Here is a 27,266-nt window from a genome sequence, read left to right as displayed (position 1 = left end):
CAGTAAACTTTTTTCTATTGACCTTAGTTTTCGAGATATATAGATTTTTCGATATTTTCAGAATATGCCTACTTCCGGTCATTAAATACTCAATAACTCGAAAACTACTGGTCAAATTTCAATTTCAAGGGTATTGTTGGAAAAAGAAAAACATTTCCAACAAGATTAATGCAATTTTATTTGTTGTTAGATATTTTGCAGTTTTTCATTTGGGCTTAAACTTGAAAAAATGCCATTCTTCATTTCAAAGTCAAATTTCAAACCGTTTTTTCTCGATTTTTCTCCGGGTAATTATAGTGGTTTCAATATTTTAAAAACTTCTTCATTTCATAAGCTTTCGAATGAGTATGAATGGGAAAAGGTAAGTTCTATGATAAAGTAATAATAATAATAATAATAATAATAATATAATAATAATAATAAATAATAATAATAATAATATAATAATAATAATAATAATTCAATTCAATTCAATTCAATTTAATTTATTCTTTTTTTCAAATTACATTACAATCATAATACACTCAGTGCTTTTAGTTACTCCTCTAGCTTATAGCTAATTGAGGAGTGTCAAAATCATTTACATAATAATAATAATATATTCACATTCAATCATTACTGTATTTATTCTACAATGAGGAAATTCTTGAGAGTTTGACATACAGTAAGTTCCGATTTTCACCACTTGAGTCGCTCTTTAATTCTTTGACTGTTCATACACAATTAACGAAATTCAGATGGCCGTAGCCGTCAGACTAGAGATTACACAAACGAACACAACACAGAAGCACAATCAAATAACCTTCAAAATTTATAAACATCAGTAATAATTCATTACAATATTTTTTATAATCTTAAACCTATCAGCATATTACATTTTACATACAATACTTTCTTTCTATTTTCCATATTAAAATCAATCTAGCCTATTGGAATTTTTTATTTTTATGTTTCCTTTTCTTCTCTGTTCACTAACTTTAGTATGCTACTAACTTTACATATTTATAACTTGACTACTTACTAACCTGACTAAATGTTAACACACTAACACATAATAAAATCACTTGGAAAAAGATGTTTTATCCTATTCAGCTATTCTTATAAAGAAATCTTTCAATTTTGTTCTCAATTCGCTTTTTCCTTGCAAATTTCTCAACTCAGGTGGCAGACAATTCAGCAGGTAAGGAATTCTAAATTTTGATAATCTCTTACCATAGTTATTATTATATCTTTGCGGTCTAAATGCCCTATTTCTTAAACCATAACCTATCTCATTAACTTCCCTGAATTCATTTTTAAAATAATTTCTAGACAGGTCAGTATATTTAGCAAGAGCTTCCATTGACATGATACCCAACAAGTGAATCTCAATTCCATTGAACAAAGTTTGCGTTATTCTCCTAACTACATCATAGACAGGCTGCTTCAAATAACTTGGTGCCAAACTATGCAATGTTATTCCATAAAATATTACACCTTGTATCATGGAAAAATAGACTATTCTTTTAGTACTAATGGAAAGCACCTGCTAATTCTAGAGCACTTATACAGAGCAGCCTTCATAATTTTCAAAATGCTATCATTATGTGAACCAAATCGCATGTCTGCATCAAAAAACACTCCCAAATGTTTAATACTTTCATTGAACTCTAATTGTTGACATGTACAATCATTTCTCAACCTATCTCTAAGACAATTTACCTTATGGCATATTAACCTATGGTTGTGTATATTGATATTGATTCTATGATTTCTAAATATAATAACTTTAGTTTTTTTTGAATTTATCTTGATAGCATTATTGAAAAAATACTTATTCGCTAAGTTCAAGTCTTTCTGCATGTATCTCATACCTATATTCAGATCAGTTTGTACCATATATAGAATATTATCATCTGCATACTGCAGTAATTTGCTTCTGAATTTGAGACTTGCTAAATCGTTAAAACTCTCTGTTAAGTTCATTATTTGATTATTTTCATTTAAATTAAAATTAGCCTTAATTGATTGTTTTAGAGCTGGTCTTTTCTTCTTGTTAACAAATTGATTTATGATTTCCCAAGTTTTCTTCGTGTTATTAAAGTTATTGTTAAACACTTTAAAATAATAATTCATTTTTTCCTTTCTAATCAAGTCAATCAACTTATTTCTAATAATTTTAAATTGATTTCTCAGATCTATATTATATTTGTCTCTCTTAACCATTTTCCAAACCTCATTTTTTCTTTCTATCATTCGCTTTATACTATCATTGAACCAGGGATTATGTATATTATTTGCTCTTAACTTGACCTTTATTATACTCCTATAATAAATGCTATGGAACCTCCTAACTAGCTCGTTATAAATCTCTGATGGTTCTCTTAAATCTAATATTGGCCACCAATTTTCAGCTCGAATCAATTCATTAACCTTCCTTGTTAATATAATAGCTTTATGTTCATCTTCTATAGAACATTGATCTTCATCTGTGTGGTTTTTCAGTAATTTAACTCCTGTCCAATAGTGATCTGCAACCTTGCTTTCAATTAAAAGGAAATATAGGAGCTACTTTCGTCTACCTTTAAATTAACGTGATCCAGACAAGTTGATACCAATGTATTATTATAGATTTCTTCTCTTGTTGGTTTTTGGATACTGTTATATAGGCCATGAGAGTATAACACATTTATATAATTGTTTGCCCCGTACATGTTTGTTAGGTAACATATGTTGATATCTCCCACTATGACGATGTTTTTTTCATTTTTTATTATTTCAGATGATAAAAAACTGTCTAGTTCCTCATTGAAAAGATTCACATTTAGATTAGGAGGTCTGTATATTGCTATTAGTATTACAGTCTTACTTCTACCACAGAGTTTCATAGCAACCAGTTCAGCCGATTCAAATTCTATATTATATTGTTCTACTTCATACCATTGTTTATAGAAAATTCCTATTCCACCACCCCCTCTTCCATCCGACCTACATTTCATTAAATTCACAAATCCTGGAATTCCATACAAATTGATTTCTTCATTTTTAATATTAATTTCGCTAAGAACTAAAACATCTATCTCATTAATTATATCATTACTTTCTGCTCTCAAAAAACCCCAATTCTTCCTCAATGATCTAATGTTAATGCTAACAATATTCACTTCATTAATTGATTCTCTTTTTTTTTTTTAAATCTCTAGATTGACTTAAATTTTGAAACACTCTGAAATCCTCATCATTATTTAAATCATCGTTATTTAATTGAATAATCTTATCTACCGAATCTACTTACAATATTATATTTTTTCTATTTTACCAATTTCTACTGTTTTTAAATTGAAATAAGAACAATAGACTATTTATTAATGATAATATGCAATTAATATTTATGTAGGCTGTAAAAAAAATAATAATAACAGTATCCTACAATCACAGAACGATAATAATACTAAGAATAATGTATAGAAATTTCTTTGTTTCCAGATATTAGTGAAAATAATCTTATTAGATTACTTGATAATTTTGACTGTAAAAAATAGATAATTTATTTGGCCAATGATCATTAAGTGTTATTTAAATCATTTTATCTAAATCTTCTAGCTTTATAATCCTAATACCTTTGGAAAGTTCATCCTTTCTGACCATGATTCTGTCACCGTTCATCCAGACATATTTATAATTTTTCTTTTTACTAATCTCCTTTACCTTCATCATCAGTGTGTTGAAATAGGGCGTCAGGTGATCATTGAAGTATATTGCCTTCTTGGGAAGATCGGGGTTAATTAATCCAGTATCCGGCTTACGTTTCCTTGCTGCTTTGATGATTCTATCCCTGATCGCTCTCGAGTTTAGTTGCAGAATAGCAGGACTATGGTTTTCATTTTTTGATGGCAATCGGTGAGTTGAGATATCTTGCGTTCTTATATCTATTTCCATTTTTCCCAGTAAAGTAGTGATGCTCTGAGCTAGATCTTCATTTTTTTTGAAGGGTATACCTGAAATGATGATGTTCCTCGATCTTGCATACTGCCGCTCACACTCCACTGTTATTTTCAAGTCTTCCAACTCTTTTCTTAGCGCTGCCGAATCCCCTTGAATCACTTCGATGTCTTTCCTCATTTCTCCTACTTTCTCTTCGACATTCTTGATCATCGTCATCATTTCATCCATTTTCTCATTGATCACTTTTTCTTGTTTTGCAAACAGTTTTTCCATCATGGATTTAAGCGCGATGTAAGTGGGTTCTGTAGGTTCATCTTCGACGCTATTTAATCTGCTCCTATTAGATCTGCATTTTGAACATTCCCATTCTCCTTTTTTCTGACTACCTTTTGCTTTCCAAGTATTTTTAGAGACTCCAGAACAGCCATAGTGAAGACCGGATTGACATCTGCTGCAGACAATGTAGTCGTTATCAATCGGTAAATCATTATCACAAACTGAGCAATTCATTGTTCCTCCTTGTATAAAATTCAATTCAATCAAAATAAATTACGTGAATGGATTCAATTCAGGTATTCAATTCTCACTTTTCTAACCTCAAATTGCGATTTCAGTACAGTATTAATAATAATAATAATAATAATAATAATAATAATAATATTTTCTTGTCATTAGTTCACGAAAGCAAGAGACAATTTCAACGAATGTAAATAAATAAAAGTACCTGACTGTTACGTAATATTATATATTCATACTAATATACTAAAATATTCATACCATAACACTCTAATCTCTGACAAGAAGATGAATTAAGAAACACTCATTTTTCTATCAAAGAACTCGTCCAGCTTATAAAGTGGGTTTTGTACCAGCCAATCATACATCTTTGCCTTGAAAGGCAAAGACAAATATTGAGAGGTGCAGTTCGGAATTCAGGTGGCAGCTTATTATTAGTTATTTTTGCAACTAGTGCACAAAGTGACAGTTTGCTGCACCGAAAGAAACGTTTTCGCCCCACCTGGATGTAATGTGCTGGTTTTCGTGTGTCATATGGAGGCCGAAAGTGATTGTTTTCTGATGAGGCCAGTGAAAGTTTTACGGCCCTGAGGCTGTAAAATAACCTTGAATTCAGCTGATTCTGATTTGAAGTGTACGTTTTTACAAAATAGTTTATCAACGGAATCAATATTTATGCAACTAGGATTGAATAAAGTATTTTGTAAAAAGATACTATCATTCTATTTGGATGAATGAAATACAAATAAGATATATTTTAAACTATTCAAATTCAATTTTCAGAGTAGGATAGAACTTCCAGCCTCAACTTCTGATAACAAGCATTGTTGACATCCAGATTGTCCAAATTTCAAGTGCGCTAAAACAGCTGATCCAAAAAAAAAATCATCATTATTTGTGTTTATTATTCAAGAATCAAAACATAATAATATCATCTTATTGCAATTTAAGAGAATAGAAAAGTATATACTCAACCTCCCACATTAAAACATAATTGAACATAATATTTTAAGTTATTTAAACAAATTGAAATCTACTCAGCTTAAGTACTGTGTTTACCACTAAACCTGGTGGATAATTTTGGAACTACTTGAAACTACTAAAACCAACCTATTTTTCGGACATGTTATTCATTATCAAAATTTGGGAACAGAATAGTTTGAGCTATGCCTACTGTTCTCTCCCGATCATATTTATATGATTTGTAATTGTATTCACTGAAAATTTAAAAAAAAATATATATATAAAAATACTCAGAGAATTTCTTGATATTCAGATTACCTCTGATTTGCTAGAGCTGATTAGTAAGACCTTCCAGTTTTGCTTTTGGAAGTGCCTAATAAACAATTATATATATATATATATAGTTTTATTTTTTGTGTGGCAAAAAATAGCATTCGCACCACAGGCAAAAATGTGTTTCCGGCTCTCGGCCTACGGCCTCGCACTTGAAAACCGATTTCGAGCCGGAAAAGTCTCATTCTCGGCCCTAGGTGCGAAATATACTATTAAACATGAGCCGTATGTGAGTGCGGAATAATGGTTTCTTGAGTCCAGCAAATGAGCTTTGCACACATATTCCACATTAAATTTTCCTCACAGTTACCATTGAATATGAAAAGTGGGTAATTATGGGTAAAATTCCCTGAAATCCATCAAATGTTTTTCTGAGTAATTTCATTATTGATAAAAACATTAATTTATTTAAAATTGGATAATGATAATTAAATTATAATGATTAGTGATTCAATTGGAAATTCATCTGACTGCTTGAAGGGGGTTTATCTTATGTAAGCATTGAAATTACTATAATCAAGGCACATAATGGCAAGGCAACGCTGTTCTCCACTGCCATTATAACCATTATAACCTCACTATGCCACAGTCAGTATTACCAACATGATTTTGATTTTCCTGCATTGGTGCTCCATATAACCTACTAACTATTTTGCATTGTCATGCTGCAAATCTGGAGTACGCAAAGTACTCACTTTGCGCACTAGTGCGGAAAAGTGATTCTTTGTGGCCTGCAATCAGTGCATGAATGGTCACTTTTCAAGGTATCTGTAGGAAAATGAGAAATATGCTGTTCTTAAATATTCGCTTGATACCTCATTAGCAAGACCTCGCAGGTAGAAAATTACTCTGCACAGCTTACTGCTTATATATTTCACATGAGGTTCCCATGTGAGTTTAGGGTCCAAGTGGATGCCTAGGAACTTCACACTAGACGGATTATTGTGTGGAGCACCATGTTTAAAATTGAAATTAACTTGTTCAGTTTTATCTTCGTTCAGAACAAATCCATTTGTTGTGAAGCAGGTAGCAGCTCGTTCCCTTACACTTTCAGCTTCCCGGATAAGGCTTTGTAAATAAGGACTTCTATTTATAAATGTGATGTCATTCGCGTACAGTACAGTGTCGGTCCCCATACAGGCAGGCAGATCGTTAACCATTACGAGAAAAAGGAAAGGATCCCATACAGAGCCCTGTGGCACTCCAGATTTCACACCGAGAATGGAGGACTTGTTACTGTCACTCTCCACTGTCACTAATTGAGAGCGATTAAAAAGATAAGACCTAAGAAGTTTCAGGGTATAGTGCCCAGTTCCGTAGTAGCTCAACTTTTTTTAGGAAAAAGAAGTTAGTGTTCACAACTACTAATATCTGGGATGAACACCTTCAAAATGAGGAAATTCACAAACAGCATGCATCAAGTGATGATCCTAAAGGGAAATATCACCTGATTTTTGCATTATTTTCTGTAGCATATAGCCTAAATCCTATATAAAATATTAATCATACACTTCTACAAGATCCAACAAAATTTATTCATAGAATAATAATTCAAAGTAGATGAATGACAGAATTATAAAAACTGATGGCAATCCTTCAGATGGTAATCAAGTAAAATATCATGCTCACTGCTTACAGGAATTCTAAATAGCCTCCATTTCTGTTTATGCAACTTCTGCTGCCGTTTATCAAGCTTCGAGTTGCCCGTCTCATTTCATTGGACCGTGTCTTCATTACTACAATCGAATTCTGAGAATCAGATCCTGGTTAGCAATTACCTTTGAAAATCCTTCTTTGAAGTAGTGGTGTATTTTCCCAGGCACATTGTTGGATATTAATTACAAACTCCCGAACCTCACTTTCTAGTTCGTTTATAGTTTGCAGAGATATGTTCAAGTTTATTATCATATTTTTGAAAGTTTCTGAATCTGTGTACCTGTTGATGAGTCTAGGTGTCATTTCTTTCTCAACAGCTGCTCTGTGCATTGTCAAAACTATTGGCGAATGGTCAGAGTTGAAATCAAATTCTTCTTCAACTTTAACACAGTTTGGTAAAATATTTTTTGTGATGAAAAATTCTATCAGGTCTGGAATTTTTGTTTAGTCTGTTGGCCAGTAAGATGGTTTCCTTATTGAGGGAACATCGCAGTGGTATTCATTAACAGCCAGTAATAGCTCCTTTTCTTCAATTGTGGTCAGTCGGGACCCCCAATGTGTATTCTTCGAATTGAAGTCTCCTCCAATGATAAATTTTCCTGTGAAGTTGCTTAGGAAATCAATGTATTCTATCTTCTTCGAATTAAATCGTGATAGCTTCAATAAATTGTGATTGTACCAGATGGTCTACTGATAAGTTTGACTTTGATTGAAATCAACTATTGTTCGATATTTTGGGGCTAGGTTAGGTTGGCAGAAGTTACTGTGAGTAGGTAACTATTCTGCACACCTAGCCCAACCTCAGTTCATTCAACGTTTCTTTTGAGAAGAAACATCGTCTACAATCATATGGATCTGCTGACATATTATCATTTACAGAGCTCATCAGACAGAAAGACAATTATTTACAAAATATGCTATGCAATACATCATGAGGTGACAACACTAAACGAAATAAATGAATAGTCATACAAATCAATACAGCTCCATCTGATGAGCAAAATAGAACATATCTTCATCTCTTCTCAGAACAGACAATGGAAAACACTTGTGTGTACTAACGTTTTTCACACAATTGAAGATCGAAAATGATGAGCGTCGGTGGTGTGGCGATGTCTGTGTGCTAGAATCTTCACAAAATAATGTTGGCCAGCACCACACTGTCTGAAACGTTGGATTCTATAACACTAATATCTGAACAGGTCTATACGTGTGTCTTATGGCTCTTGGCTGAACACTGATGGCCCTACACAAGTGTCTGCACTATATATACACTGCCCAGAGGGTGGGGAGTCGATTTATTTTCTCCAGATTATTTTTCATGAAAGATTCTTTCTTTTTATTAATTTCTTTCGAAATTTGACCTTTGACCCCATGGGCATTCTGGCACAGTTTGACCTTCGAGCCCATGGGAATTCTGGCACATCTTGACCTTTGACCCCATGGGCTTTCTGACACATGTTCACTTCGTGGGAAGTCTGGCCCAGGTTAATCTTTGACCTTGTCCCACAAGTGGCAAAATATATCAAGAATAAAATTTGTTGAAAAAACTAATAAACTGTTTTCGCTTGCTAAAATTCTAGGGAGAACATTGCTGTACAGCTGGACTGGGCAGATGAGAAGAATGTGGTTGTTGCATGGGCCAATCGCATTCAGAACTATGTTGTTACTAACATGTGTGACGTCACGACCAGTAAATGTCAAAAGGTAAAAGACAATTCAGTCTCTATATTATTATTATTATTATTATTATTATTATTATTATTATTATTATATTATTATTATTATTTATTATTATTATTATTATTATTATTATTATTATTGAAAAATCACAATTTAATCCCTTCAGCTCAATTTGGATTCCAACGTGACAAATCAACTGGTCAGCTTTTACCCCAATTATGTAACTATATAAATAATAAATTAAATAAAAATTACCATGTTTTAATATTATTTCTAGATTTCAAGAAAGCATTTGACACTTTATCTTTTCATAAAATTGTACAGTCCATGAGTGAAATTGGTTTGTCAAGATGAGGTATTAACTGGTTAATAGATTATTTGAATAACCGAAAGGTTACTGTAAAAGTAGGAAAAGCCATGAATTTGTCACCTCTTGTGTGCCACAAGGCTCCAATCTTGAACCATTGCTTTATTTGGTGTCAGTAATCACAATGGTTGATGTTTCAAAGGAAACTAAAATATTTCAGTATGCTGATGACACAGTTATGGTAGCCAGCCACACAAGTTTTGATGAAGCAAGAATATTGCTACAAAGAGACTTTGATAGAATGCAAAGATGGATCCATGATAATGGCTTGACTTTGAATTTAAAAAAAACACTTGCATGCATATGAGACCGCCACGTCAAACCTCAATGTCCACTAATATTACTATGCATTCCTTAAATTGTCTACATGAAAATAACTTTGGATCTCCTTGTACTTGTAATGAAAAGGTCAAACAAGCTACAATTCAAAAGTATCTTGGTATTTTCATTGATGATTATTTAAAGTGGAGTCCTCACATTGATAGTGTATGCCAGCGTCTTCGCTCATGTCTATTTGGTTTATATAACTTACAGCGATCTGTCTCAAAGAAGACATTGATAGTTGTTTATAAAGCTCTAGCTGAGTCCGTAGTAAGATACGGTGTCAATGTTTGGGGTAATGCAAGTGGCTAAGAAATTGATAGAGTTAAGAGATTACAAAATTCCTTGCTGAAAATAGTTCATTCAAAACAAGAGAGTTACCCTAAGCGAAATTTGTTTAAGAAATATAGCATTCTTCCTGTAAATGATCTTTTCAGATATGATATCTTATTAAATAATTATTTTTCTAATAACTATAAAACGGCAAGTAGAATTTTGCATGAGCGAAGACAAGGTGCTGCATATAAGAGGTTTATTGTGCCTGAATACAATAATTATCATGGTAAATGTGAACTTAGTTATCTTGTACCAACTATTTTCAATGAGTTGCCAGATGATTCAACTGGTCTGGATAGAATTTCAATTGTTAAAAATAAGATAAAACACTTTCTGTTAAATAATTTGAGTGAATTTGAATGATCTTCATAAATTCTTCCTTTCTTTATATTTTTTTTCTTGTGTATTATTGGTTGTGATAAGCAACAACTGAAATCTCATTGTTTAATTATTCTATTGCTACAAATTGCTACACAATACAATTGAATGAATCATTATCAATATATCAATTTTCTTCCACTCAAGATTGACAATTATTTCTTTTTTTGATTTGAATTGGAAATTATTATTTTGAGATCACTGATTGATCATATTAATGTACTATTTTTATGGTTTTCTTTAATATAATGTAAAACTTGACTCCTCCAGTCAAACCTTCTTTAGAAGGTTGTGGAGAATTTATATTTCGTCTGGTTTATAATTTTTGAAATTTTTCATTGAAAAGGAATTTTTCTTATCTTCTGTCATTCTTGCTTTTTTTATTATTCTTCATTTGTTTTGTTTGTAAGATTTCTTTCTATAAGTGTATTTTTCATTTTTGTTTCTTATATTTTCTATAATAAACTCCCTTCTTCTGGGGGTACCAGGACGAAGGAGAAAGGAAAAGGAAAGGATTATCATTATTATTATTATTATTATTATTATTATTATTATTATTATTATTATTATTATTATTATTATTATTATTATTATTATTATTATTATCATTATTATCATTATTATTATTATTATTGTTAGATCAAAGACCTCACATGTCAACCGAAGTTTATTGTGTTCCCAAGCAGTATGTTAGTTAGGCAAACCAATACCTGTGTCCTTTACAAGAATCAGGAATTTTTCCCTATACTAACATCCCATTCATTACCTGGTTGCTAGTTGCAATCCAGTGTAATATGCTTGGCAGTCTCTTCAGACTGATTAGTCGTCGTGATCTACATGAGTTTCACTCCTAGCCTTCTGTGTAGGTCCTTTCGCTGAGGAAGGGGCTGCCAAACTACCTCTAGGGCGCCCGGCGCCCGGCCACCCTTGACTCAGCCTCTTGACCCACATTTGTGCCTGGAGTTTCACCCATCTTTGGTCTCTTGGGTTTTTCTTTTTGCCTCCCCCCCCCCGAAACTCTGCAGGGTCTGAAGTCTCACCTCTCCCAAGAAGTTTTGCCTGAATGACCGCCCTTCTTTGAGCAGTGGTGAATTTGGTCTCTCCACCCACAAACTTGTGACCTACATGAGTTCCACTCCTGGGGTTTTTTGTAGGTCCTTCCACTGAAGAAGGGGTCGCCAAATTGCCTCTGAGGCACCTGGTCAACCTCTACTCAGCCTCTTGACCTCCATTTGTGCCTGGAGTTCCACCCATCTCTGGTCTCTTGTGTTTTTCTTTCTTTTTGCCCCTCCAAAACTGCCCTGATGGGGCAGATCCGGGGGGTTTGAAGGCAAGGCAACTTCTGGAATTGCCTTGGGTTCCTTTTTAGTCGCCTCGTATGACAAGCAGGGATACTGTGGGTGAATTCTGGTTTTCAACACACTCTGATGTTCGACTCAAAGCTCCCCCAACCCACAGGGGGCTATCTCACTATGGTACAATGCCTGTGGTATCGTGCATTAAATGAGAAAGCAGGCCAATAGTCAGAACAGGATTCATTGATGATGATGATGAGGGTGACACGGCAAAGGGAAAGTTTATCAGAGGAAAGAGAATATGAGGGTGTTCAACCATAGATTGAATAAATAATGTAGATTGGCAATGAGCGTGTGTGCGTAACACATCTCACTGCAGACATTCATTTTAGAGCGCTAGAATCACTGTGACAACATCAAAGATCAACAATCATCGACTCATTTGAGAAGATTCTCTGTCAATCTTTCAAGACGGTATGTTGTGAGGTGAATGTAGGTGTGTGTAGGTGTGAGTGAGTGGGAATGAATTGTGTGACAGAAAGAGAACCAAGTTTATAAAACTCGGCTCGCTAATGATAATTACTATGATTGTCGGGTTTTCAGAGATCTGTAAATGAACCATCAGGTATATACATCTGGCAATGCGGTCTTACTAGAAATGTTTTGACTTTAATCTAACTATCATACAACATAGATTATAATGTTTAGTTAATGAAACACTTTACACTATAGATTTTGAGAAAGTAGTGAGACTTCGATTCTCAACATTAATTAACAGTGTTTCAATATGATTTCCAACTTTTTGAATAATTTGTTGAATAATCAGTGATTTTTAAACAAGTAATCTATTTTTAATAAAATGAAGAACTGCTCACAAATTATAGATGCAACTGTACGGTAGTATTAGTAGTTGAAGTAGTAGTAGTAGTAGTAGTAGTAGTAGTAGTAGTAGTACCATTGTCTGTGAGAGAAAGACTGTCTGACTCAATTTGTAATAGCCCCCTTCACATGGAAACTGTCCAACTCCACTTGGACAGTGTCGAAGCTTAGGATTATTTTGAATAGTAGGCTAAACTAGAACGACACGTGTTTGTGTTTGGACTGTGATGGGTCAATATGACTACACTGTAGATCATATCAATTCAATTAAAAACAATTCAATTTATTTTCCACATTGCATCACAAAAAAAGTAAAATTTTATAAATTCAATTATAAATAGAATAAATCAATTGAAAAAGAAAATGATACATTATTACATTAATGCTAGTATATAGATGGCGTGGAATTCCCCCAAGAAGACTATACGTCTGTGAATACTTATATCTATGTATCAAGCGCATATATTCATCAGTTGGTTGTGGAAACGATTCAAAGGAGACTGTTTGCAAAAGGTGGATCTATGCCATCTCCACTCTATTATATTTACTCACTCTATGGTTCAACTAATAGAGATGAATGCATGTATCTAACTTATGTCTCCGCTTTATTCCCTACCTTATACCCTACCTTCGCCGCTCAAGCATGTTCTGACACATTTCAATACAATATTTCATAGTTTAACATAATTTTCAACAATTTTTCCTACTTTCTCTGGTACCTCAATCGCTTTACCATGGTTTTACTAGAGACAACCAATACAAGTAGATTCACTCTACGGTTTTACTCTTTTGTATCGCTGCCATTTTTACGGCTCTCTCTTGAGTCCCATGTAGAAACCATCATTATTCCATGAAGAGTGTGCTTTTGTTATTATACTGTAGATGCTGGATCAAGAAAAACGTTTGCATTGCAGATGTATTCCATTCTTTAACTGCTGATGTGGTACGCAAGTTAGGGTACCTACTATCCATCCAAATGTTGTAACTTCAAAAAACTGTTATATCTATCCATAAAAAAACACCAGAATATCCATGTAAAACTGTTACGTTTCGACAATATTCTAATGTTTCATTATTGTTGTCATTTCCAAATTGAAATTCATTGTTTTCCATCTCGTAACGTGATAACAATATCAAATGGAGTATACTATTATACTCTTTTGATATATCAATTTGATCTTTTGATCTTTGAAGGTCATCATCTTATCTGAAGACTACACATTTTAGCATCGTAGATAATAGCAATACAGAGAATAGAGGTACAGCGTAGGTGATATGTAGCCTAAATATTGGTAGAAGCATCACAATGCCTCGAGAAAATAGGACTATTTAGCCCCTGTAATTCAGTACAGATACATTCCAAACTACCTGACTAGCATAATACTTTCTTTCTACTTTTATAGATTCTCGAGACCAAACAAACTAATGGATGGATCCAATACCCTACATATTATTTCAAAACTGCGTCATGTTTTGCAATTATTCTACCTCAACCCCAAGGTAAAGCTGGAACTTATCAGCATTTGACCATCGTAGAGAATGGAGTTCAAAAGCCGTTAACATCTGGATTGAGAACTGTTGAATCAATTGTTAAATATGATACTGTACGCTCCTTGATGTGAGTAAGCTCAAAATACATTCACTATAACTAGGTACTAATTGAATATCAGATTGGAAACTCACATTATATTTTGTGGAGTTACAAGTCCTCTCTACCTCTCAATCTTCAAAGTGATATTGAAGCATTGGGAAAACAGGGGTTTTAAATGTATAATCATTGATATTAGTTTGTCTAGGCCTAATAATTACTCCAGGGGTGAGGTATGAGTACTTCATTGATATATTTTACTGATTGCACTTTGAAGAGTGAAGTTTTGAGAGGCTTCCCTGGTTTTCGAAAGCAATCTAGTTCATTGATGAACTAGATGATGACCAAGCTGATGACCCACTCTTGACATCTGTTTTGGATTACTTAACTAGCTGGAATTATGAATCAACTATATTAATAATTCAATGAATAGCAGTATATTTCTGAGTATCTTCACACTTTAACTCACTTTTACAACGAGATCTTCTAGCTTAAAAACCATTATTTGGTTGTGATTCTTGGACTCCATCTCATTGTCATATCACAGTGTCTAATAATCACAACCAAAAAATGGCTTCCCAGGCGAGAAATATCTTTTTTAAAGTGAGTAGCATATCTATTGAATATAACACCTATAAACATTATACACTAATTTAACACTGGGGTGTGGTACAGCCCTACTTGATTTTTATCATAACTCCCATGAATACTGATAATTTTTCAAAAATTGTTTCTACAGATGTTTATCTTTGTTACAAAAGTTCATATTTATAGAACATAAAGTTCCAACTGAACGTTCATATTTTTCGATGTATATTATTGATTTATTAAAACACTCATGCTCGATTATATTACATATGAGAATGCAGTTATACCCATACTATTATATGATTATTAGAGTTGCCTTTCTTTGATGATGAACGAGATTATTGGTTGAAGCAAAATATACTCAAACTGTTGATTGCAATAACAGTAGAAATGCTACAGTATTCAAATGATGTCAATAATTATTGGTGATATTGGAAAATCCAAAAGGATTCCGTTTCTCTATTCCAGCTACTATCGCGCTACTAATCTGACGAGCGTGACCAGCCTTCATTTGTATGTGATCAAAGATGATGGATCACAACCTGAAAAGTGTCTCTCCTGTGATATCTGTCCAGCATCTGTTGAAGTCTCTATGAGTCAAAATAACTCCTACTACATATTAATTTGTGAAGGACCCGGCCCATCTACTTACAATGTGTACTCCAATGTGAGTGTTCAACATAGTTTTATAGTTCAACATTGCTTATAGTCCAGTGAAAAGTTCTGAGTGAGTTTCCAGAATTTTCAAGAAAACTTTGAAAAATACCCATTTTTTGAAAATATTCAGCTCCAAAACCAGAGATAATGGAATCCTGCGCAACGATTTGACTTACTGAAAATTGTATTGTCTTCAATTTTGTAGAGAATGATTTTTTCAGCACTTTGGGAAACGTGCTAAAATTTTGAGGTATTGAGGGATTTAAGGGGTAAAGCCGTCCTCTGGCGTGTCAGAAAATGGCAGATTCGAATTCAGCGCACCAAAATACTTCTAAAACCGACGAGTAGAATTATTTTGGGGCTGTTTCCTGAAACATACCATTTGACTGGACTCTAAGATAAATATTAAGAGAAATGTAATTGTTTGACGGGAGACAAACCTCCCCACTCTGGGAAGCAACCCTTCTAAATAACATTTATGAGTTTTACAATTGCTTACCTGGTAGTTCAGAACCATTCTAAAACATTTTACTCACCACTTAACATTAATTTTAATCATCCATGCACAAGCCTCGAGGTAATGTATGTATCACCCTTGGGAAAAACTACCATTATATTGAAGTTTTTTCATGGAAATTATAAGGAGAAAAATAATAGAGAATTGACTTTTATTCCTACGTTTTCATTCATGAATTCGTTGACTATGATTGATTTTGAGGATCCACTGTGTTCAGACTGTATTGTTCCCACGATTTGTCATTGATTGGTTGGTGTTATTCATTTCTATTGACCATACAAAATAACTTCCGACTTGGAGGAATATGTGTAGCAGAGAAAAGTAGGGATCAGCGGTGGTGATGTTGTCTTGCTACAGCGGACAGCATTCTGTGATCTTAAGAGAGTGTTCAACTGCTCATGACACGCGTTGGCCATGATTGGATTGGGATGGTGCTTGAGCCCTCACGGGCTGAGCTCTTTTGGGTTCATTCTGGCTACCATCTCAGGACTGGATCCACCAGTTGCTGGGGCTGGTTCTCATGGTGAAGGGAAAAGGCTAACCAGGGGGAACCATAGCACCCACAAGATTGTGTGACTCCATCCCTGGAAGTAGCCTGACTTATGATTGTATGACTGAATGCTGGATGAAGGCTCCAGCCTATGTAAGGTTCATGGCTTGACTGAGTCACCAGAACTCTCCATCTCTGGGAGTAGCAGGGCACAGTGAAGCATCGATAGTGAGAGAGACTAGACTATGGGAGCCTGGGTTCCCCCGACTCTGGGAGTAGCGGGCATGTGACACTCCCGGGAGGCCAGACCTCGAGACCCAGACTGTGGTAATCGGGTAACACCTCTGTCTCTGGAAGTGGCATCATAGCATGTCAAGAAATCCTCTCACTGGTCATTCTTTCCGAATTCCAAAACGCTCATGTTCCCTTTTGGGCACCTGTGTGGTGGACGTGCAAACGCCCAACACAGAGATGTATACAATTGGGAGCCATGAGTATTTTCCCAGGTCTGTAGATGAGTTAGAGGATACGTCCGGGCTTGCCCATCCCACATACCACTGGAACTGTACAGTGGTTTTTCCACTCCTCCATGATTCTTGCCTACCAATTTGCCAATGAGATTGGGTGGTAGTTTGTCACACCTCATGGGATATGCGAATAGCAGGTGCTCACTTGGAGGTGGTTGTGTGGTTTGCGGCCATATCCATGCTCATGATATGCATGAGTAGTTTCTTCTCTGAAAGCACTGAGTTAATTGAGTCTGATCGACAATTTTGCAACTTCGCTTCATTCTATGACTCCATTGATCACTGTAATAATTGGCTGATCTCCTTCCATTTCTCTGCTCTGCATATTCCCCAAGTCGAAAGATGTTTTGTATGTACTACATGTTTGAACTTAATCTCTGAGGGTAAGTGCACACAGACAGAAATCAAGCGTTCTGTTCCGACTTCCACATTCTTAGAAATTGTATGCCTGAGAACTGGAGTTTGTTTTGAAGTTTTCACAAGGGAGAGATGCTCACCATTGACACTGAAGCTACAGATATCAACTTTGTGTCTGATAGTGGACCAATATTGTTTTTCTTCAGTTTATTCTCAATTGAGAAATAACTAGAACATTGTACTCTTATATATTTGACCTCTGCCATGCTATCCATGTAGGGAACTCGGAACACACAACCGCCCTCTGTGTGCACACAACTATTATATTCCAATTTTTCAGATCAAGCTGAAAAATATGAGTTGATGAAACAAGAGTTTCCATCGTGTATCAGTCATTTTTATATTCAAGAGTCATTAATTTTTGTCGTTTTCCATATCTGTTATAGACTGGAGAGTTTGTCATGGAATTGACAAACAACAACGGAACAAGAGAGCTGCTGGAGCAGGTTCTTTTACCAACTTCATATAAGTATGAAATAACTTTGGCCGACGGTGTGAGCAACGCATCTGTTTATCTCAGACTACCTCCAAACTTTGATGAAAACAAAAAATACCCATTTATGCTGAATATGTGAGTTGAGACTTCTCAAATACTGTGTATCAAAAACAAGGATACAAGTATCATATGTACATATCTATCCTTTTTTATCTATATTATTATTATATGGTACAGTTGTTGGCAATATAGGTCCAATGTGGCTGTCATATAACAGCACTATACACCAACTAAATCAATTTGAGGCTTGGGAAAAAACCAGTTTGCCAAAAATATAATTGTGTGATTTTGAAACCTTTTCGTGCAAGCCCATTTGGTTGAATATATTAATTTAACTTGACAACATTATTGAAGATTGTTTCGGACTTATGAAAATTCCGCAACATTGCACAATTTGTTAACATAGATATTTTGTTCAAGTCACAAAAATTATTTTATTTCATTGTGTCATGATGCATTTCGTGACTAGTGAAGGAAACTGCATTTAGAGCAAGTTTTTCGACATGCGGTTATCTTTGTACAAGATCTTGTTGTCCAACGAGTGGCTTAGGCACTTGACCACTGCTCTGCAAAGCCATACAACCTTGTCTTATCTCGCTTGGGTGACAATGGAGGCTCTCTGTTCAGAGCCGAGAGCCAGTTTGTTCAGTTGGTCTAGTGTTGTTGAATGGAGCAGAACACAGCAGAAGTGAACGCGACTTCTGAAGCAGACATTCTACCTGCTTTTCCTACAACTTCATACATCTTTTCTTGGCTGTAATCAAGGGGAGAGGTGTGTTGCATCAAAGTTCAGTGCTGGTGGAAAGGCGAGGTTCGAGCAACTTCATTTCCACTTCGTGGCAGCTATTCAGCTTGTTGCAACTTGCAATGACAGGTTGGATTTTGACAGAAAATATTCCTTAGTGGATCAGAATAGGAGAAGGAAGGCATCTAGACACCGGACAAATCTGTTCCATCTCGATAGATGTGTTTCTGACCACTCCAGAGAGCCGGTTACCATGAATATTCAGTTAGGTGACTTATGGAAAAATACTATTCCAGGACTTGTTTATGATTCCAATTAAGATTGAATAGCAGATGAATTCCAGTAGGGATTGGGAACACTTTTCTTGTCCCGGAAATGTGATCCTGAAGGCTACAGACAACTAGTTACTTGGAAACACTGTGCTAAGTCAAGACAGTGGGTCACCATCGAAGTGGCATCAAAGTGGCATTGAATTTCTTAATTGAAAAAGAAGACGAGAGAGGTCCGACACCATTTAGAGGTGGCGGACACCACCCTTGTCCACGAGAGGGACCTGGTTACCAAACTGTTCCTATTCCCATCTCACCACGCCCAACCCTGTTAGGCAGTGTGAAAGCAAGGCCCCTCTTACTCAAAAGAGGAAATTGTCTCAAGAAGGCATTCAAACCCCGGTTTCAACCCCCGACACGAGTCAGGGTGGTTGACAGACACCACAGAAAGCATTCTATCTCCCTTTGCGGCCCACCCCAGACGCCGAGTGAGTCTAGCCCAGAGAAACACTGGGATCTCTTGTAGAAGACGGTGTGGGAAAAAATGTACTGAGAATCGTATATAGAATCATTGTATAGTATAATGCTTCAAAGCTGTCATCTCATCATAGGCAGTTCTTTGCATTCTTTGCCCTCTATCTCACAAATCAAATACATGAATGGGAGAATTTGTTTAATATTACCATCAAAACATGAATCTATTGAATATTCATGAATCATTCTGGTGCTCTATGATATTCATTGACAGTATACAAATGATTTGGCGACAGTGTGGGATTGTAAAAGGATAGTGCTATCTGCTTTGTCTAATGACAGACATTGATGGCAAATCGAAGTTGACTTTGAAACTTAAATCTCACTATTCGCTCTGGAACACAACCTTATAATAAGACACAATTGTCTCTGTACTTGATAACGTTCTCGATCAAATTTTGAATTTCAGATGGGGAATACCTGAACAAAAGCTGGTTAGTGATATGTATTTCTCTCCAGATCTCTTTGATTATTTAGCAACAGCGATGGATGTGGTTGTGGTGAACCTTGATGTTAGAGGGAGCGCTTGGAGAGGAGATAGCTACACCTTTTCTGTCTATAAGAAAGCTGGTCAAGTTGAAGTTGAGGACTACATTTTTGTGACCAAGTGAGTGAATCTTCAACCATTTTTATACACACACTAACTAAATCTTAGAAGAATCTCTAGTGGTACTATTCAACTAACTTTTGCATTAACAGTTTGGAATTATGATGACAAGAGCATATTATTCTCATTTGAAATGGGTATAGCATAACTACAAAAAATCTTCCACAGATTGACGTGCTGCACTTCATTTACTGTTTCATTCTTGTACTTCATTTTGAAAACTCTCTCATGGTCATTTCTCAAATTACCTATCCACTACAAATATACTAGTAGTTCTGTGAACAGTAGACCTCACGCAGTATTCTCATCCACAAGTACCTTATTGAAACTATAGACCTTATGGAAATACAGCAATAGACTGGCTTCTCCACACATCTGTGTGATCACTTGTCAGCTGATTTATGATGAATAATATTCTATAGTCTGATTTTCACTCCAATATTGGCGTATGAAGGAGGCTCCTTTCTCCTTTTATATTATCCTTGGAATGTAAAATTTTTAAAAACCATGTATATATGTTTTTCAAATTCCATGAAAATATATTACCACGTTTCGCCATAAATGCGCAACATATAAACATTTAAACATTTAAACATTTAAACATTTAAACATTTAAACATTTAAACATTTAAACATTTAAACATTTAAACATTTAAACATTTAAACATTTAAACATTTAAACATTTAAACATTTAAACATTTAAACATTTAAACATTTAAACATTTAAACATTTAAACATTTAAACATTTAACATTTAACATTTAAACATTTAAACATTTAAACATTTAAACATTTAAACATTTAAACATTTAAACATTTAAACATTTAAACATTTAAACATTTAAACATTTAAACATTTAAACATTTAAACATTTAAACAATTATACATATGAATATTTAAACATTTAAACATTAAGAGAAATGCCAAACGGTCGATATGAATCTTAGAGACCTCACTTCGCTCGGTCAATTAGGTATGTGAAATAAGCTCTCATTGAATGGAATCATAATCATTGAAGTCAATATTGTACTAAGAAAGCAATTTATGTTTGAATATGTGTGTTTTTGGATATGTATGTATGTCGGACGGATCTCGAAAACGGCTCTAACAATTTTGATTAAATCAAGAATATAGTGTGCTTTCTCTGTGCCCAAACTCTGTGCTTTTCCAGCGTTTTCTCAGCTTTATGAAGAACAAATGAACAGAAACTGTTCAAATTTAGTACAGAAGATAAGCTAGGGTGTAATAACGTTATGTTAGGAGGAATTTGAAATAACACCAAAGATACGCCCAACATCTGCGTTTTTCAGCGTTTTTTTGCGCTTTCTCAGCTTTATCGAGAACAAATGAACAGAAAATGTTCAAATTTACTACAGAAGCTCAGCTGAGGAGCAATAATGCTGTTTTAGAAGGAATTCGAAATAACGCCAAAGATACCCTCAAAATTAGCGTTTTTCCAACTTTTTTCTCAGCTTTTCTGCATTTTCTCACCTTTTTCTATAATTGATGGAGAAAAGTTAGAAAAAAAAATTCAGTACACAGGTTTAGCTGAGGTGGAAGAGTTTTGTTCGCCAAAGATACGCCGATATAGTAACAGGTGTTTTACCAGCGTTTTTCTATGTATTCTCAAATTTTCGAGATCAAATTGACATAATACGTTCAAATTCAATACAGAGGTTCCGCTGAGGTCTACATGCAGGCGAGTGAAGCGAGCCCGCTGATCTCATATTTGGACGAAATATGGGGGCGGAAACCACTGGCTAGACTGATATGGCGAGCGAAGCGAGCCTGACAGCTAGTAACTGATAAATTATGAATAATTAATTTAGTACGATACCAATCCCCTTTAATGATGACCACCTCGACAGCTTTGGCTGGAAGGTGAGGTCTAGAGGGAGGTCCAGGTCCTGGCCAGTCAGAGTCTTTGGGTGTTTGGAGGAGCGGCACAAAAGAGACTGACACGAGAAAGTGGGAAAAGTGGGAAAATCTAATATGAAAAATGCCGGCTGTTGGGGAGACTGGAAAGTTCCACCACTCTAAAGCTCTGCGATTTTTCATTCAGTCAGCGCAATTTAGCTTTCTGGTGATCCTAATTTTATTATTTGAAATAAAAAAGGAAAATAAATTTTAATTTGTATGTGCTTGAGGAGCTGTCAAAACCCATGGTTTATGACAGTATTCAGATTCCCAGACTCATCCATCACCTAGATTCAACCAACTCGTTCTACCTGGCTCATTGTCTTTACCGTAACCTTCCCTGGTATGTTGCACACCGAGGGGCCAGCATTGATGTCTCTGAGCGTGGGTTGGGGAGGTGGCTGCTCAGCATTGCACATGAGGCCAGCGGACAATTAATTAGATCACCAATTATTTAGTGTCAATTATTGTTTCTCCTTTACCTTATTCTGAAATTTCCAAAACTCCCCTCTTATTTTCCTCTCCTGTACTGCTCGATAACATATGAAAGGTTTTTATAGAATATTATATAGGTACTTATCTGCTCACAATGCAATTCACTAACCCATGAGTTGTTACATGACATGATGTATAGTACTCTAGAGTGTGATTATAGCCGAATAAGTAGTTATCATCCATATACAGTCATTTTTCTCAAGTGTTAAGTGATACGCAAATTGATTTATACTGTATTGTACACGACCCTCCTCACACACAGACTCGTTCTAGGTAATTAGTACCAACTATCAAATTATTGTAAAGTTGACATTTCAAATGTTTGTAAAATATTGCTTTTTGAGAATAATAACTTTTTCAACCATTCATACATTGTTTCAAAGTAGATGAATTCTTATCTGACTAACCTTTTGTATTCTTTCTGAAGCAATTATTTTTCTCAAGTCAAGTTCAAATAATTCATGATTCAGTTTATTACCTTTCTCAATTATGTTTCACGGAATGTTCTAAAGCTTTTCAGGAATGTTCAGTTTAGTTTAGAATTATTTCATCATTCTCATTTCTGTACTGATGTTTGACTGCTGTTATTCTACTTTCATATTATTCAGAAAAAACTAATATTCAACACTCGTCTCATGATATTTTTAGAGAGCTGATGAAGAAATACAAGTACATTGATCCGCAACGCATTGCAGTTATGGGAGAGGCCTATGCTGGATGGATTGCTACCAATCTTCTAGCGAGAGACACCGAAAACATTTTCAAATGTGCAATAGCCATGAATCCAATTACAAATTTTATGTATTCTGGTAAGAGGACAAATTTTGGGCTACTGACACTCCGGTGAAGAGTCTAGTTCAATTCAACTATTATGATGATTATCATTCAAGAAACAAAATACCTATGTAAAATGTATATTGTTACATACATAACGGTGGCTAAAGTGGAGTGTTAAATGAGAATAAATTGATATAGTGGAGTTTTTCCATTATTGGAAAAACACGGTTTTATTTTTATCATATCCACATTTATACAGGACTGCAGTTTCGTGTTGAAACCAACACATCCTCAGCTACATTCTGAACACACTACAGCTGAAGATGTGTTGGTTTCAACAAAAACTGCAGTTCCATATAACTGTCTAATGAATGTGGATGTGACAAAAATAGAACTTTGTTTTTTCAAATGATAGTGGAGTGGTAGAGTGTAAGTTAGATTATGAACTGCATGATCATAACCTATAGACTGCTCATATCATCAAATTTCAAATTAGAGACAGAAACAGTTTTGGTTGAATACCTGTTGGTTCATCCCGAATTACGAAATTGATTACTGCGAATGAATGAATGAATCACTGTGAAAACTTCTGCATGTCATCAAATAAAGACATCATTCTACTCGTATATCATTCGACTAGAAAGTATCTTTCACGTAATTCCAACTCAGGTTGGTCGAAAATCATTGGAAATTCAATAATATTCATCGGTCATTTTCCAATAGATCTCAAGTAACTCATACAATAATAATCATAATTTTCTCAAGGTTGAGAGCTGTTGATGATTAATATTTTTTGCTGTCTAGTTTATGTATGGTAGAACCAGTATTATATTGAAATTGAGAAATTGGTTGTTGATCATTGCAACATCACAAGTACAGTAAGCTTATTTGGTAGCTTGGAACTTCTATAAAACATCATACCAATCAATCAATAATAATAATCAATGCAAATATAAGCGATATAATCAATAACCAACCAATAGAAACAATGTTTAACAAGAGTTGACTTATCACATGTCCGCAGAGGAAAATGACGGAGGAGAAGAACACGAATAAGTTTGATTTAAGAAAATGTGATCTACATCAATTATTACTCTCCCATTATCAATCGTTGTTCTCTTTTCTCGATATCTTTTTTTCTGTGAGACACCCGATATATATATATATATATATATATATATATATATATATATATATATCCTACGTAGCTATGAGTTTGATTTACAATTTTCGTACAACAATCTCAAGTAATGATGCAAATTTATGTCAATTTTCCTGTCCAGATGCCTTTTTTACTGAGAAGCTCTTGGGTTTGCTCGCGGATAATCCAGCAGGCTACAACTACACTGATGTTACACAGCTTTATGACGGCTTTAGAGGGAAGAAGTATCTGCTGATGACAGGGACAATAAATACTGAAACTCTGTATCTGCACAGTGCGGCCCTTGCTAGGAGTTTGGAGATGAATCTTGTTCCTTTCCGATTCATGGTAAATCTGAATATGTTCTCCACAAAAATGCACTCTCATCAAACAATACAAACACATTCATCTCATGGACAATATACAATAACATCATAGCCTACAATATTCAAGTATTACATTTAGGCTCAGTTTCTATGATCAAGTGTATTAAATCTATGTCCATTTAGTAAGTGAGATCCACGTTATAACGGTAGTGGAGGAAGTTAGGAGATCAGCGATGCCGATTCTCTGCCATGTCACTGCCTTCTATGCAGGGAAGCTGATACCAGTATATTTGATGTGATATTAACTGTTCATTCTTGTTTGAAATAGTAAATTATATTCTTTTCGTCATGAAATTTTGCTTTTCGATAATTGAATACTGAATTTTTCATACTTGATATTGGATATTACCTGGAATGATTATATTCTTTTCGTCATGAAATTTTGCTTTTCGATAATTGAATACTGAATTTTCCATACTTGATATTGGATATTACCTGGAATGATTATATTTCTTCATTGTTAAAAAACGATCTGCTATTATGACGTGGACCTCACTATAGAATCCGGGTCTTATTATCCTGATATCTAATATCTGGTACCTATCCTGGTATCTATTATCTGGTTATGATTTATATAGAATTCGGTTCACATACTTGATTCTCTCCAGTAGTAAGTCGAAATTATACAGAATGATCCAATTGTCACTTAGTAGGCCTACGGACCCAGTGATAATGATTTTTAAAAATTCAAGAAAATCGGAGTAACTGCGGTTTTTATTTTTGAGTAAAAGTCAAGACAATTTCGAGGTACGTTGAATGGTAGAGAGGACTTGAAAAGTCCTAACTCCGCCTTATAAAGAATTTTCCATTTCATTTTATTCCAATTTCATGAACAAATTATTCCAAAAAATGTTATCTCTAAGATTACCTTACAATGCACTATTATTTTTATGGGAACACTTATGCTGGAAATACGAATTATTTTCCTTGCGCTCCTCTTTTCGTTCCAGTTTCGTTTCGTTTCATCTTCGATATGCTGGGTTTCATCCAGAGAGTATAGAATGAAAAGTTCTATAACAATCATTTATAAAATTACATTCTATACTTTCTGGTTCCATCTTCAATGTTTTGCTCTGATTGGTCAAATATATTGTGTGATAATTGTTCCTCAGATGTTCTCAGAGCAAAAGGTCGAGGGACAGACCAATCTGAGGATCTAGTAGGACATAATATCCGTGAATTAGAAATTGTGATACCCAAAGACCTCCTGCAAAATCATCATTGTGTTTCGCTGTTGTGCGTTGTTGCACCATCTTTTAGTCTCCTACATCAAATTCTAAGAACTTTTCAATGATGTTCTGTTCACATTTCGCTGTTATCATTCATGTAGATGAATTGGGCCTTCAATATTATTCTTTACACGTCATAGTACATTAAACTTCAAATCTCTCTGAAAGTAGAGGGGTTCCATGAAAAATTTACGGGCTTTGTGAAATCCAAAATCTTCTGCTCTGGCTATTCACTTACCCATCCAGATGATATCACGTGAACAGGACCTGAACCCTAGCAAAAATGAAACTTGAAAAACATGTTGAACAAGTTTCTTTTCTTATCAGGTTCATGCAGCTTCAAAAGTCATGAAACTTTGTATAGGGGTATCTTCTGGCATTATTACATACTATGTACCTCAGAGGATGCTATATGTAGCAGACAATGACAATGAAACTTGTAGTGAACTGAATTTCTGCCTCAATAATGACATTAATTTCGAATAATATATTAATTTTAGGAATTGGGTTTCCTAGTAAACCAATAATTATAAGCACTACACATGCAGATTCATGATTGTGTCATGCACTCCTAATTACCTACTACAAATTTGTATAGTTTTGACTTCCCAAAATGATAAAATAATAGTGTATTGTAAATAGTGTAACACTGCAGTGATCAATAATAATAAGTAAGTTGATTTGTATGCATGGATGAAAATCCCTACTACTGCCTATTGTATTGATGAGAAAATAATATAGCCTTCCACTCTTTAATAAATCATTTGCTTTTTTGTAGCCTTTCATCGAACAAAGATATCCTGATACAAACTGGGGAACTCCAAACCCTGCAATCTTTTACTGGATGGAAGTGGTTCAATTTTTGTCGGAATTCTATGGAGTTGTACCAAAAACCAAAGCCTGAAAATGCAATGTCGGACTTCAATCATTCAATACTATCATTATAGTATTATCTATCTATTATAGTCATAAGGGGTGTTCACAATTCTGAGTTAGCTATCCAAGGGCTATTATGCACCATCTACATTGAACGCTGAACCACAATTACTTACTGGTCACATTCATTCTGATTAGTTACATTCCGGGTTTAAACTATCAGATGATTCATCTCGGTTTAAACTGAGATGGTGCATATGGGCCTTAGTCGAGCTAGTTGTTGATTGGAATCAGCTTTTTCTGTAATGTACTATATTATAAATCAATAAAGTATACTATAGTGATTTTTGGAAAGGA

General features: G+C 34.7%; 1 protein-coding gene across 2 annotated transcripts in view; it reads left to right on the top strand.

The window, feature by feature from the left end:
- Positions 1 to 27,266, top strand: part of LOC111052236 (venom dipeptidyl peptidase 4) — a 57,830-nt gene extending 30,564 nt beyond the window's left edge. Inside the window, exons 7-14 of one of the 2 annotated variants that reach the window (XM_039424770.1) lie at positions 8,976 to 9,099; positions 14,055 to 14,269; positions 15,296 to 15,494; positions 17,822 to 18,006; positions 19,889 to 20,086; positions 23,149 to 23,309; positions 24,561 to 24,766; positions 26,812 to 27,266. In XM_039424770.1, the coding sequence (XP_039280704.1) occupies positions 8,976 to 9,099; positions 14,055 to 14,269; positions 15,296 to 15,494; positions 17,822 to 18,006; positions 19,889 to 20,086; positions 23,149 to 23,309; positions 24,561 to 24,766; positions 26,812 to 26,937 (1,414 nt within the window). In that variant the 3' untranslated portion in view covers positions 26,938 to 27,266. The remainder of the gene's footprint in view (positions 1 to 8,975; positions 9,100 to 14,054; positions 14,270 to 15,295; positions 15,495 to 17,821; positions 18,007 to 19,888; positions 20,087 to 23,148; positions 23,310 to 24,560; positions 24,767 to 26,811) is intronic. The other variant, XM_039424771.1, reaches the window with a different exon arrangement.

This window comes from Nilaparvata lugens, chromosome 3 (assembly GCF_014356525.2).
Source record: "Nilaparvata lugens isolate BPH chromosome 3, ASM1435652v1, whole genome shotgun sequence".
NCBI lineage: Eukaryota > Metazoa > Arthropoda > Insecta > Hemiptera > Delphacidae > Nilaparvata > Nilaparvata lugens.
The sequence above is the reverse complement of the archived record's forward strand: the minus strand, read 5'-3'. Positions and strand labels throughout refer to the sequence as shown.